The following is a 12,606-nucleotide window of genomic DNA, read 5'->3' as shown; positions in this document are numbered from 1 at the left end:
GGGCATGGAGCCAGGCACTGTGGATATTTGGCGGTTTTGGGGAGCCCGGGTTTGAACTTTGCATGTTCCTTCAGTGCCGGTTGACTGGGGAGCAGGCAGCAGCCTGTGCTGGGGGTGCTGCAGCGTGACAGACCCCTTGCTGTCCCCCAGGCTTTCAGCTCTCCTGCTCGTGCATCACCAGCAAGAAAGGCTTCCCCATGCCGCTCCTACACAGAATCACTTTGGTTGGAAAAGATCATCGAGTCCAACCGTTCCCCCAGCCCTGGCACTGCCCCATGTCCTGAGAACCTCATGTCCGTCTGTCCAACCCTTCAGGGATGGTGACTCCAGCACTGCCCTGGGCAGCCTGTTCCAATGCCCCACAGCCCTTTGGGGAAGAAATTGTTCCTCACATCCAACCTCAACCTCCCCTGGCGCAGCTTGAGGCCGTTTCCTCTGCTCCTGGCGCTTGTTCCTGGGGAGCAGAGCCTGACCCGCCCTGGCTCCAAGCTCCTTTCAGGCAGTTCAGAGATCAGAAGGTCTCCCCTCAGCTCCTGTTCTCCAGCTGAACCCCCCAGGTCCCTCAGCCGCTCCCATCACACTTGTGCTCCAGCCCCTTCCCCAGCTTCTCCCCCTGCCTAAACCACACCATGTGCACCAGTGAGACTGGTGACTGTTAGTGGGAGCTTCATGCAAAATCCCCAGAGACACGCTCTGCAGAGGAGAGGTGTTGCAAGGTGAAGGTGTTGCTAACGATTTGCTTGTTCCGTGCTCATCACACCCAGCGTGCCAGCAGAGGAGATGCTGTGGGTGATTCCATCGCTTGGGGGAGGTGACTGGAAAGCAGCTAAAAGCAATGGATTGGGGTAAATTCTGTCCTGTCCCAAGCACTTTGGGGTGCAAGCTGTACCTGTGCGCGCACGCACACGCTGGTGCACGTTGCTTCAGAGGCGTACGCGGTGTGACCTGATAAACAAGCAGTTTGGCTGGGCACAGAAGGTGACTTTCTTGGGAGCATCCCCCAAAAGCTGTCCCATGGGGCCTGGGGGGGGATTTCACCCCATCAGCAGCCTCCGCCTTGCCCCATCCCAGCCCTCCCGGCTCCAACACCCACCGGCTTATCCTCCAGGAAAAAAAAAACACTTTTAATAGGCGCTGAGGCATCTCCAGTAATTCCAGCAGATGCTGCCACTTAACGCGGGTTGGCACATAACTTTATAATCGGCCCATATTGCTCCAATTACAATTTAGCCTATAGTCCTCTTGGGCTTGGCTTTTGTGTTTCATTGCCAAGCACGGGAGGGAAGGGAGGTGGGAGAGGACGGGGATGTGTGTGTCTCCGACCTCCCCGTCCTCCGCTGCCACGTCTCTTTGTGCAGCCACCTCCTTGTCCTGTGCCTTGTTTGCAGGGAGCATCTTACCCCTCCAAGATCAAGTGTCTCCCATGGGTAAGCACCCCATGGAGCATCAACAGCCGCCCCAGCTCAATTTTCTGCTTGCAGTGGGGTAAATCAGGAGTTACTCTACTCGCCGCCGATTGAGTTAGGCTGGCGTCAAGCCGGAGTATCAGGTATATTGAAATTTCTGCGAGCTGCTGCAGAGTAATTGGAGCCAACACGCTGCTTCCATTTTTCAAACCTGATAGCCATGAAGGAAAGATTTTTCATTCTGAGAGGTCGTCTCTGTTCCGGCTGTGACGGCTGCCTGTATCTATATTCAAAGCTCAGGGAAAGTTTTGCGGGCTCTGTGTGGCCTTGGTAAATGACAGCTCGTTTGCACGGGGTGCGGGTGGAACTGCTGGCTGGTTACCCTGTGGGGAAAGGAAAAATAATGACACAGGGCTGTATAAACCCGGATCGGTGAGGGCAGGACCGGCCCCCGCTGTGCTCCAGATGTGCTCAGGCCCCTGCACATCTGCCCAGGCTGCTCAGCCCCCACGGAAAGGCTGTTCCCAGCTTGGGGAACACCAAACACTGGCTGCAAACGTCCCTTAAAGGCAAAACCCTGGACGTACTGAATCCCATTAAATCCCGGCGGCCCATTAAATCCATTGTCTCCTCAATTAAGGATGCACACAAAATTTCAGCTGCTGCCCATTCGCATCTAGCACATCCAAAATCCTGGATTTTATGGCAGAGGTGCTCTGGTTTCATTTGGCATGATGGGATAGGCCAAAAAATCCCAGAATAACAGTTACTTTGGGTTTGCCATCACAGCTCTGTGTGCAAAGAGAGGCAAACCCCACTGTGTGTATGTGAGTCTGGCCTGCAGGGAGCTGGAGCGTCACCACGAGCACATGGAGCTTGCTCAAAAACCCCTATAGCAAACAAAATAAATAAAATGGGTCTTAATGATGCTGGAGACATAGCAAGAATTCAGAAAGATCTCACACCAAACCCCACACCAAGAATCACAGGGCAGCAAAGACCTTGGGGATGCGCCAGCCCCACCTGCAACACCCAGGGGATGCTATATCCCTGTAAGATCACCCCAAAACCACAGGGCGTGGGGAGCCCATATCCCCCCTCCTTAAAAGCTCTCCTGTTTCTGAACCCCAAAACGCATGGCTGGTGGTTGCTAAAGCTATCTATTTACAAAACTTCCTAATTTGAGTCGTCCCCATGGTTGCTCAATGCTGCAGGGTGATGTCCCCTTGGGTCCCATCACCCAGACAGGCCATGTGGTCCCGGCTGGATAAAACTCCAGTTTCCTGCAATCATATACCAAAATCCTTCAGGTGAGCTGGTTCAAGCCCCATCAGCACTTCCAGCCCGGCTTCCCACAGCCAAGAAAATCCCTTCTCCCGATAATGAAGTCGCTTCGTTTACAAACCGGAGAGCCAAATCTGATAGACATCAAAATGCGAGGGAAGTCAAGGAGGGCTGGGGCGCTGCCAGCTCCCCAAATGAATATTCATGGCAAATATTCACCCGGCTCTGAGCCGGAGCCGCAAGGAAGGAGAAGGAGAGGGATCAGGCTCATTTCATCATTTTTATTGAGTGCAATTTTCCCTTTAGTACAATATTCTCTGAAAGTTACTGTTACAAACTCCGACAATTTCAACACAATCAACAAATCGGGGAATTGGGGGAAAAAAGAAAAATTACAAGGGGTAGAATCTTTTACAGACATGTCACTGGTTATGTACAGGACAGGGGACGAGCACGGGGGGACACAGGGCTCCCGGATCATCGTCTGGTGGGTGGCGGGGGGACGGTCCCCAGGGACCGGTGTCCGTCCCCTCTCGGTCACTGCGACGCTGGACCCGACGTCCCTGCAGAACAAGAGGGAGGGAAAGGAAAAGAAGGTGAGAATGAGGATGTGCCAGGTTGGGAGATGCAGCGTCTCCCCAAAAACACAGGCTGTGGCAAAGATGCTTTTATCTCCCCCGCTCCCACTGCAATATGAGCACCCCCGGGTCTAAAGCAGGAGCAAACCATGAAATCGTTATTTTCAGCGTAACAAAAACCACCCATTTTCTCCTCTGCCAGGAGGTCTCCGAACCAAAAGAGCATCTCCTTTCTTACCCCGCAAGCACCCAGTGCCGCGCAGCAGCATAACCCTGTCATTTAGCCACTTCAGAGAGGCAAAGATGCTTTAAATATACAATTGCACCTTGGAAACGTGAAGGCAGCACATTAAATAACAAAGCCATTGACCACTGCATCCCTTCACTGGGCCACCAATAAGTGGGTGTAATTATTGCCGGGTGTCCCTGTGCCGCTCCGAACATACCGATGCTTCCAAAGAACAACCCCGGCTGTGTCTGACATTTCGCTCCAATTAAAATTCATCATCCTCCTGAATGAAAAATATCGTGGTGGTTTTTTAGCAAACCCAGGTAGTAATGAAACTTTTATTTCATATTTTAGAGGTTGGAAGAGAAAGGGGCACGGGAGAAAGGGTAAGAGAAATGGAGATTATCTTTAAAAAGTAAAAAAAGAAGAGCGTTAGCTAAGGGAAAATGTATCACTGCGTAAATCTTATACACCAGGGTCCATTTTTGGTGCTGCATGGGGAGGTTTATTCCCTTCCCTTTGTTCCGGCAAAAGCGATCTGGCCAACCTGAATGCTTTAGGCTGATCCCAATGGATCAATCCCAAAGGACCCAAGAAAGGACCCAAGGGATGGGGCGCTCAAGCATCCCCCAGGTCCGCAGCCACCGCATCACCCCCCCCCATCATCCTCCTCCTCAACCCCTGTGAAGCAGCGCGGAGGCCTTTGATCTCAGCCCCGGAGTGCTGGCGTGACACAAACAGCGATAAAAAGGCCGCGCTGGCGAGATGAGAAGGCGTCTTGTAAGGGGAGGTGAGATCCCCTCAGTTCCAGCAGGACAGGGAACTGCTGGAGAGAGTCCAGCGCAGCCACCAAGATGCTGAAGGGAGTGGAGCATCTCCCGTGTGAGGAAAGGCTGAGGGAGCTGGGGCTCTGGAGCTGGACAAGAGGAGACTGAGGGGGGACTCATTCATGGGGATCAATATGGAAAGGGGGAGTGTCAGGAAGATGGAGCCAGGCTGACACCATCCAGGTGACAACCAGTGACAGGACAAGGGGCAATGGGTGCAAACTGGAACACAGGAGGTTCCACTGAAAGGTGAGAAGAAACTTCTTCCCATAGCCTGGCCCAGGCTGCCCAGGGAGGTTGTGGAGTCTCCTTCTCTGCAGACATTCCAACCCGCCTGGACACCTTCCTGTGTAACCTCATCTGGGTGTTCCTGCTCCATGGGGGGATTGCACTGGATGAGCTTTCCAGGGCCCTTCCAGCCCCTGACAGTCTGGGATTCTGTGATCAGCATCGGTGCGGCCGCGGGTGCTGAGTGGTGTGTGTGGGATGCGGGCAGTGCTGGCCCTGCAGCATCCCCCCTGCCTGCAGCCATGGGAACGGGGCAGCCTGGCCGAAATGGCAAATACCCTGAGATGGGAGTGGGGAAGGGATGGAGGCACGCATGGATCTGCCCCCAGCGCTGGGAGCATCCCAAAGCCACCGCTGTGTCACCAACCACTCCCAGCCGCTGTCCTCACCCAACCAAGCCTTTCACAAAGGGGAGTCACATCTCATCCCCAGGACATCGGGGCAGGAGCATCCCAGCACCTCATCCCCACCTAGGATGAGGACACGGAGCTGCTGCTCCAGCCAAACCCGCGGAGCCCAGTCCCTGACTGTGGGCACCTCCCCAAAATATTTACACTGGGGAACACAAAAAGAGTTTACCCAAAGCCTGGTGAGGAAAAATAAGCAAATAACCCACTGTGCACACGTTTCACGGCCCATGGAAGCCCCTGTGAGCCTGCAGCCCGTGATTCCAACACGATGCTCACCTGGCTCCTTAGGCAGCGCTTGGCACGGGCTGCACCTCCCGTCAGTCCCGCTCGGCGCTAATTAGCATGGATAATTGCATTGATGGCGACCATAATTTCCCTGCCCTCTCTCCCCTACATCCGCACCAGGGTTCAATTACCTAATGAGACCCCTGAGGATAATTGTCTAGAGAGGAACGAGGTCACCCCCACTGTGGTCTCAGCACTGGGGACACGTGTGGGGACAAGAGAGCAAAGGGAAAGCCACAGCCTGGGCGGATGGCGAAAGCCACCCACCCTTCTTTATGTGGGGACACAGGGAAAAGTTCGCTCCAATTAATTTTTTAAGTGGATAGGCATTAATCCCCTTAACACTTATCTAGAATTAGCACAGCCTTAAGGAGATTTTTGCCTAATCCACTTCCACGCTGCCCCAAAAGGGCACATCTGTTTTGGGAACGAGCAGATTTCTGCTAATCCACTTAAAATTCAGGCCTCTGGTTTGTTCAGATTAACCTCCTCCAGCGTTTTCCCTCCCGAGACCCCAGTACCATCGCGCCTCTGCCACCGTCGGGCCAGCGCATCCATGGTCACCTCACCTAGCAATGGCCCTGGTTTCTCCTCCACTTGCTGTCTGTGTGTTCAGGGGCATTCAGACCCAGCGATGTCCTTAAAATGGTCACTAAAGCTGAGCCGCACACCCCCATCAGTGTCCAAGGACAGACAGACAGAAGCCAGCGGACCTCCCCAAGGTGTGGATGCAGAGCCAAAACTCGAGGGCGTCAAAAATGGGAGAGAGATGGGTTTTGGAGGAGGCTGAACTGAGCAGAGACAGGTGCTGGATCTTTAAGGGTTTAAGACTCCCCCGGATCTTTAAGGGTTCCTTCCAACCCAAAACAATTCTGTGAAAAATATAAGCTGACATGGGCTTGAAGCATCCCCAGTGTGGACTTCGCCTCTTCTCCATCATTGTTCTGGAAGCTTCTGGCTTTTCCAAAATCGGGAGGAACCTCACTGGGAACCACTAGAGAAGGTCTTCTTCAAGCTCTATGAAGAGAATTTGGAAGGCACCCAAGTTGTGATTAGACCAGCATCCATCCCAGCAGGATCTTCCATACGAGAGGCACCAAAGCAGATGATGACACAGGCGTTAAACAACCCCCTGTGGCTCCTCAGGCAGTGGAGACATCATGGGAACAGGGGACAGGTGGCACCTGGATGGGCATGAAACCCTGACCCAACCACCTGCCTTTCCGTCCAGTGTCATGAGGACGGGTGGCCTTGGAACCACCTTCCTGAGAGCTTGAAGATCCGCCGCAGGGTCTGTAAATCCATCCCTCATCTTAGAAACCCATTGATCCTTCTTCTTTTCTTAGCAGTCAAATTCAACGTTTAAGAGTAATGATTTCCAAGAGAACGTAGAGTGGCTCAAATGTATCAGCAGCTTTTATGGCTCGGAGGCAAAAGCCTTAACTCAGGCCCTAACCAACACAAACGTGTTTGTCCCCATTGGAGCCAAAAAACCTTCATGGGTGATGCCCGGTGATCTATCCCAGGCCAGTTGGGATGCTCCCATAGGGATGTCCTCCGGCAGGCAGGGATGCAGGCAGCTTTTTAAATGAAAACTCTGCAAACCAACCTCAAAACAAGCCAATAACAAATCAAACACCCCGGGGCAGCAACCTCTCCACGTAGGGAAGATGCTGTCACCCCACGGCAGAGCACAGGGACAATCCCATGGGATGTCCTGGCGTGGGGATGGATGAGCAGTCCCGTTCCCTCCCAGGGAACCGAGCACCAAAGGCTGCCAGGCTCAGAAATAATGGCCTGAGCTCGCTCTTATTTAAAAACCAGCTGCCTGCTGTTTTCATCGCAAGCCCCGCTCTGACTCGCAGCAACATTTAAAATTAAATATACATAAGTGCTTTCAAAGAACTGTTAATTTGAAGGTCATTAAATGGCGCAAAACACATTCCTTTTTTTTCCTTCTTTTTTTTTTCTAGAAAGAGGCACATAATAACGCTATTAATACCCGCTCCTCTTCCCCGCTCAAAGCTCGCCCTGGATGTGCGAGCGGCTGAGCTCACCTTCGCTTGCAGCAGCACCGCGGCGCCTTTTAATTACCGCTATTGAGAGAGCTGCCGCCTCCTCCACCGCGCTCCGCGGGGAGGGGGCTGCACAAAAGACACGGCAAAGCCCGCGGGGAACGACGCAGATGAATTACCAATGGGGATTTTTCATTTTGAGGGGGGGGCAAGAGGAGTAACACAGCGGGGATGCTGATGGGAGGGGACAACCTGAATTTAGTTGGCAATACCCGCTCCGGACACAAGCGACTTGCCCACCAAGGGTTTTGTAGCAAAAAGTCCCTTTTTTGATGGAACGCTACACGCGGAAAGACAAAGCCAACACAGATGCATTAAAAAAAACCCTACAAAAGACACAAAAGGGCTGAGATTTTTGCAGTTGCCATAGAAATGCCGAGAAGGAGCTGACAATTGCAAAGTGTTTCTGCGACAGGACGGGATCGGGCGAGCACGAGGTGGGATCAGCCGCATCCATCCGTCGCTGCTCCCTGCAGATGTGGGACACAGCACGGGAGCCACCAAGGACCTTCTGTGGTCATTGGAGGGCCAGGACCCTCCTCAGAGGGGTCCAGCAGCCAAGGCCACCTCCCAGCACCAGCATGTGGTGGATCAAGCCACCAGGACCTTGTGTGATGGATGGATGGATCCCAAGCCTGGAGGAAAGATTGGTGGAGTTGGTTCAACTTTGATCAGAAACACATTTTTTCTTCCTCGTATTCCTGTGCAAATCAAAACCTTGGGGGCAAAAACTAATTTTTGAGCCACCCCTTCCCCTCTGGGATCAAAGAAAGGAACACCAATGCTGACCACAGCATGGATCAGAAGAAGGCATGAAATGGGAGCTTTCTTTTTCAGACCACACTTAGTGGTTTCATTTTTCTTCTTTTTCCACTGTTTTTTCCCCCACATTTGGCAAAAGCTCCTCTATGTTGGCAAAGCATCCAATGGACCCAAATCTGCATCACTCCTTGGTCCACAAAACGAGCAGCAGGAGCTGAGGCAGAACCTCCTGCACGAGGCGATGCTGGAGCATCCAAACAGCTTCCCCATCACGTCACCCATAGAAGGGACTTCTGGAGTGACCTGAGCATCCAAACAGCTTCTCCATCACGTCACCCATAGAAGGGACTTCTGGAGTGACCTGAGCATCCAAACAGCTTCTCCATCACATCACCCATGGAAGGGACTTCTGGAGTGACCTGAGCATCCAAACAGCTTCTCCATCACATCACCCACAGAAGGGACTCTGGAGTGACCTGAGCATGCAAACAGCTTCTCCATCATGTCACCCATAGAAGGGACTTCTGGAGTGACCTGAGCATCCAAACAGCTTCTCCATCACGTCACCCATGGAAGGGACTTCTGGATTGACCTGGACGGCTACAGCCAAGAGCCTGGGAGGCTCCTGTTGATGCCGAAAAGCTAATGTTGGCAGCAAGTCTTGACTTAGACATCTTCAATGGTGCCCTGCACCTCCTCCTCCTGGGCATCTGATGAAGGTGAAGAGCCAGTCCAAGGACACACAAGGCTGCCGTCATGGCCAGGCAGGGATAACACGGCCACTCCTGGTCTGAAAGGCTTTGCAGTCTGGAAAACTTATTTTAATTGAAAGAAATTGCCCTAAAGAAACAAGACGGTCCAACAGAAGTCGTCTGAATTTTTCACCTTTCTGTTTTTTCGATAAAAAGCAAAAAAACCAAACCTGGCTATTTTGCACTTTGCCCCTTGTTTTCCATTATCAGATCAGATTCCCAGCCCAGGAAACCAAACCAAGCAGGACTCAGCATCTCTGAGAGCATCTGAGCAGCTGGTTCATCCACTCAGTCTGCTGGGTTGACCAGGCAGGACCAAGCGCTTCATATTGAAGTGTTTTACATTAAAAAAGGGCTGTGGTGCCATCGCATTGTCCCTCCAGCCCCGGCACGAGCAGGACCAGCTGCCTGGCAGGTGCTGGCACAGCCAGGGACTCATAAAGGCAGAGGTTTGATATTTAGCCCGTGTCACTGTCTTTCGTTTCTTTAAACGCCTTTAGCTCCCTTCTAATAAAAGAGAAATCATAAAACAACCGAAAAAAAAAAAGCCCCACAAAGAATCCTTCACCGCCGGTGAATATCAATGCGGCGAGGCAGTGGATTAGTATGCATGGCACCCGCTCCATCTGCATGTTGTGTTTGGTGCGGCAGCATCCCGGAATGCAGATTTGGGGCGCGAGGATCCCGAGGGGCAGCAGCAACGGGCTATCAGACAGGGCTCGGAGCAGTCCCTGCTGTTGTAAACACCGGGTGTTTTTCTCTGCCTCTTTCTCCGAGGGGAGCTCAGCGATTTGAAACAAGCTCATGCCTGCATCTTGTTCGCTCCTGCTCTTCAACGGAGCGGTGGGTCGGCTTCCTTAGATGATTGAAGGAATAAAGTAGGAGGTGGAAAGAGCATCCCGTCACCATCCGGGTGGATGGATGTGAGGTAATCCCAAGGTGCAGAGCGATGTGGGGCAATCCCATGGTGAGGATGGTTGTGGGAGGTTGAGGTTGGATCTTGGAACAATTTCTTCCCCAAAGGGCTGTGGGGCATTGGAACAGGCTGCCCAGGGCAGTGCTGGAGTCACCATCCCTGGAGGGTTGGACAGACGGACATGAGGTTCTCAGGACATGGGGCAGTGCCAGAGGTGGGTTATGGTTGGACTTGATGATCTTGAGGGTCTTTTCCAACCAAAATGATCCTATGCGTGGCAATCCCACGGTGAGGATGGATGTGGGGCAATCCCACGGTAAGGACGGACAAGGGGAAAACCCACAGCACAGGTGGACGTGATGCATCCTCGTGGCACCGATGGACACAGGGCATCCCCATGGCACACACAGACACAAGTCACCCCCACGGCACAGCTGAGCGTGGGTTATCCCCATGGCACACGCAGACGTGGGGCATCCCCATGGCACAGCTGGATGTGGGGCATCCCCAGGGCAGGCACAAGTAATTGAAGAGGACACCTATGAGCCAGCACACCACCAAATGACAACAGGCCAGCGCAGCGCCTGCGAGAGCGCGGTGACGGATCGTTACAACTCGCACACAACTGCCTAAGTAAAAGCCTTATTAAGAGTTCATTCATTTTATAAACTCTCGGCGTGATCCGCAGAGGGAAGTTAGATTGCTCGGTCTTACAATATTCTGTGTAAACACTGACAAGCGTCTTGTAATTTTAACTAGATCAATTTGCAAAGGAGACCAGCGGTGGAACAAAAAAAATAAATGAAATTAAACACAGGGAAAAATTCACTGGGAGAAGCTTTAAGGAAGGGAAATGAAAATAAAAGAGGAGTAGGATGGATGGATGGATGGATAGACGGATGGATGGATGGATAGACGGATGGATGGATGGATAGATGGATGGATGGATGGACAGAGAGGTACACAAAACAAAGGGACCCACCTCCAAAGCCACGAAACCTAAGTCCGTAATTCAATATCAAAATCCTTAGGTCCACAAGATGGGGAAATAAAAGTCCTCCACAGCCATCTCCACAGCTCCAGGGGCTTTAGCAGTCTTTCCCAGAGCACCTCTCCTCTTCCAGCATCATCAAGCGGGTCCATCCCGTCCCTGTCACGGGATGCTGAGCCCTCGTGTCACCATCCCCAAGGCTGCGGGGACACCCCCTGGTCCCCCCATCTTCAGTGCCGGACAAGCAGTGAGTCCACAGGAGGGTGACAAGGTACACACGCGCACAAGCGCACACACACACACACGGGAAACACCTCTTCTCCATTTTCCAGGATGGATTGTTAATTTTTTTTTCTTTTTGCAAAAAAAATGCAAGCAAAAGAGAAAAGCAAAAAAAAAAACCAAAACCCAAGGTTTTTCTATTGAAGGTACATCTCTTCTTCAATATGAAGACATTAACTGGATTGAGTTGGATCCCCCATGCAGTGGTCAGCCAAGTCCTTTGGTAGTCGCCGGAGCAGCAGCCGTGTGGGACGGCAGGGAGCTGCGGGGACATCTGGGGACACTTCCACCGGTCCGGGAGCAAAGAGGGGAGCGGGGTGAGCAGGAAGGGCCAGGAAGAAGAAAAGGAAGGTGGTTTCTCCAGCCGGGATGCTCCATTATGTGCCTCTCCCTTCCCCAACAGCCCCTTCCTCCTCCTCAGTTGCGACCACTGCTCACGTGGTGGGATTGGAGTCTGGTCTCTAGGGTTTGGGTTTGCTTCCCCAACACACATTGGTTTGTCTTCATTGTTTTTCGTCTTTTTTTTTTTAAATATATGATTTGTACATATTTATATGTATTTATAAGCAGTTCCCCATGACATCGGTAAGTGTGCTTCTGTTGGTGAGGAACGGAAGTCACCGGTTAATGAGTCCCAGGGACATCCTTGGCCTGCGATGACAGTCCCCGGGCAGCGGTGGCACCTCTCCAATCGCTGCCCCGTGGCGTCCGTCAGCTCGTCCCCTCCTGCCTCTGCCCTCCCCGTCCAGCAAGGGACATCACGCCATCGAGGTTGGAGACTGGCTCATCTGGACTCGCATGGACTGGACGCTGTTCAGGATCTTCTTCTGGTGCCCAGCCAAAGTCACCCCTATTCTCAGGAGGTCTCTGCAAGACACACAGACAGACAGAGGGTTGGTGTGCTGGCTCCACGCGAGGCGAGGCAGAAGAACAGCCTCAAAGCCCAAGCACAGCCCCATGAGCATCATTGGGGCGAGAGGGGGACCGAGAGCAGGTGACACCCACACACTGGCCCAGATGGTGAACCCGCTCCAGACTGAGAGTGCTGCTGCCGGCCGGGGTGATGGATGCTCACACCCTTCCTTGCCTCGCACCCACCTTCCCACCCCCCCAGAGCACATCACCCAACTCACTCAGACGTCATCTGGGCAACCAGCTGCAGGGAGGTGAAGCCGGCGGTCAGGAAGCTGTCCCGGTACTGGCTCATCTTCACGGCGCTCAGCCAGTCGTCTACTGAGGTAAAGGCAGTGAAGTCGGGGATGGAGCGGTCAAGGAGGGGCTGAGAAGGCCTGCAATGGGACACAGCACTGGGATCAAGCCCGGCTCATGCAGGGCTACGTCCCAAATCCACCCCCCATGCTCCCTCTATCACTGCCCTGCTCCCAGCACACACCTGAGATGAGGAAGACCATGAGGAAGGCTCATCCCATGGGAGTTCAGAGAAAGGAACAGAGGAGGGAACGGAGCTGGGGAAGGAGCTGGAGCACAAGTGTGATGGGAGCAGCTGAGGGACCTGGGGGG

General features: G+C 53.0%; 1 protein-coding gene across 2 annotated transcripts in view; it reads right to left on the bottom strand.

Annotated features, from left to right (window-relative positions):
* Positions 1-2,957: 2,957 nt before the first annotated feature.
* The window catches only part of EPHB1 (EPH receptor B1), a 70,195-nt gene continuing 60,546 nt past the window's right edge, over positions 2,958-12,606 (bottom strand). For both annotated transcript variants that reach the window (XM_082054945.1, XM_082054946.1), the window contains exons 15-17: positions 12,219-12,374; positions 10,795-11,952; positions 2,958-3,253 (exon numbers count right to left, since the gene is read on the bottom strand). In XM_082054945.1, coding sequence (XP_081911071.1) covers positions 11,844-11,952; positions 12,219-12,374 — 265 coding nt within the window. In that variant the 3' untranslated portion in view covers positions 2,958-3,253; positions 10,795-11,843. The remainder of the gene's footprint in view (positions 3,254-10,794; positions 11,953-12,218; positions 12,375-12,606) is intronic.

Source organism: Streptopelia decaocto, assembly GCF_964273445.1.
Source record: "Streptopelia decaocto genome assembly, chromosome: 6".
Lineage (NCBI taxonomy): Eukaryota > Metazoa > Chordata > Aves > Columbiformes > Columbidae > Streptopelia > Streptopelia decaocto.
This window is presented reverse-complemented; position numbering and strand designations above follow the sequence as displayed.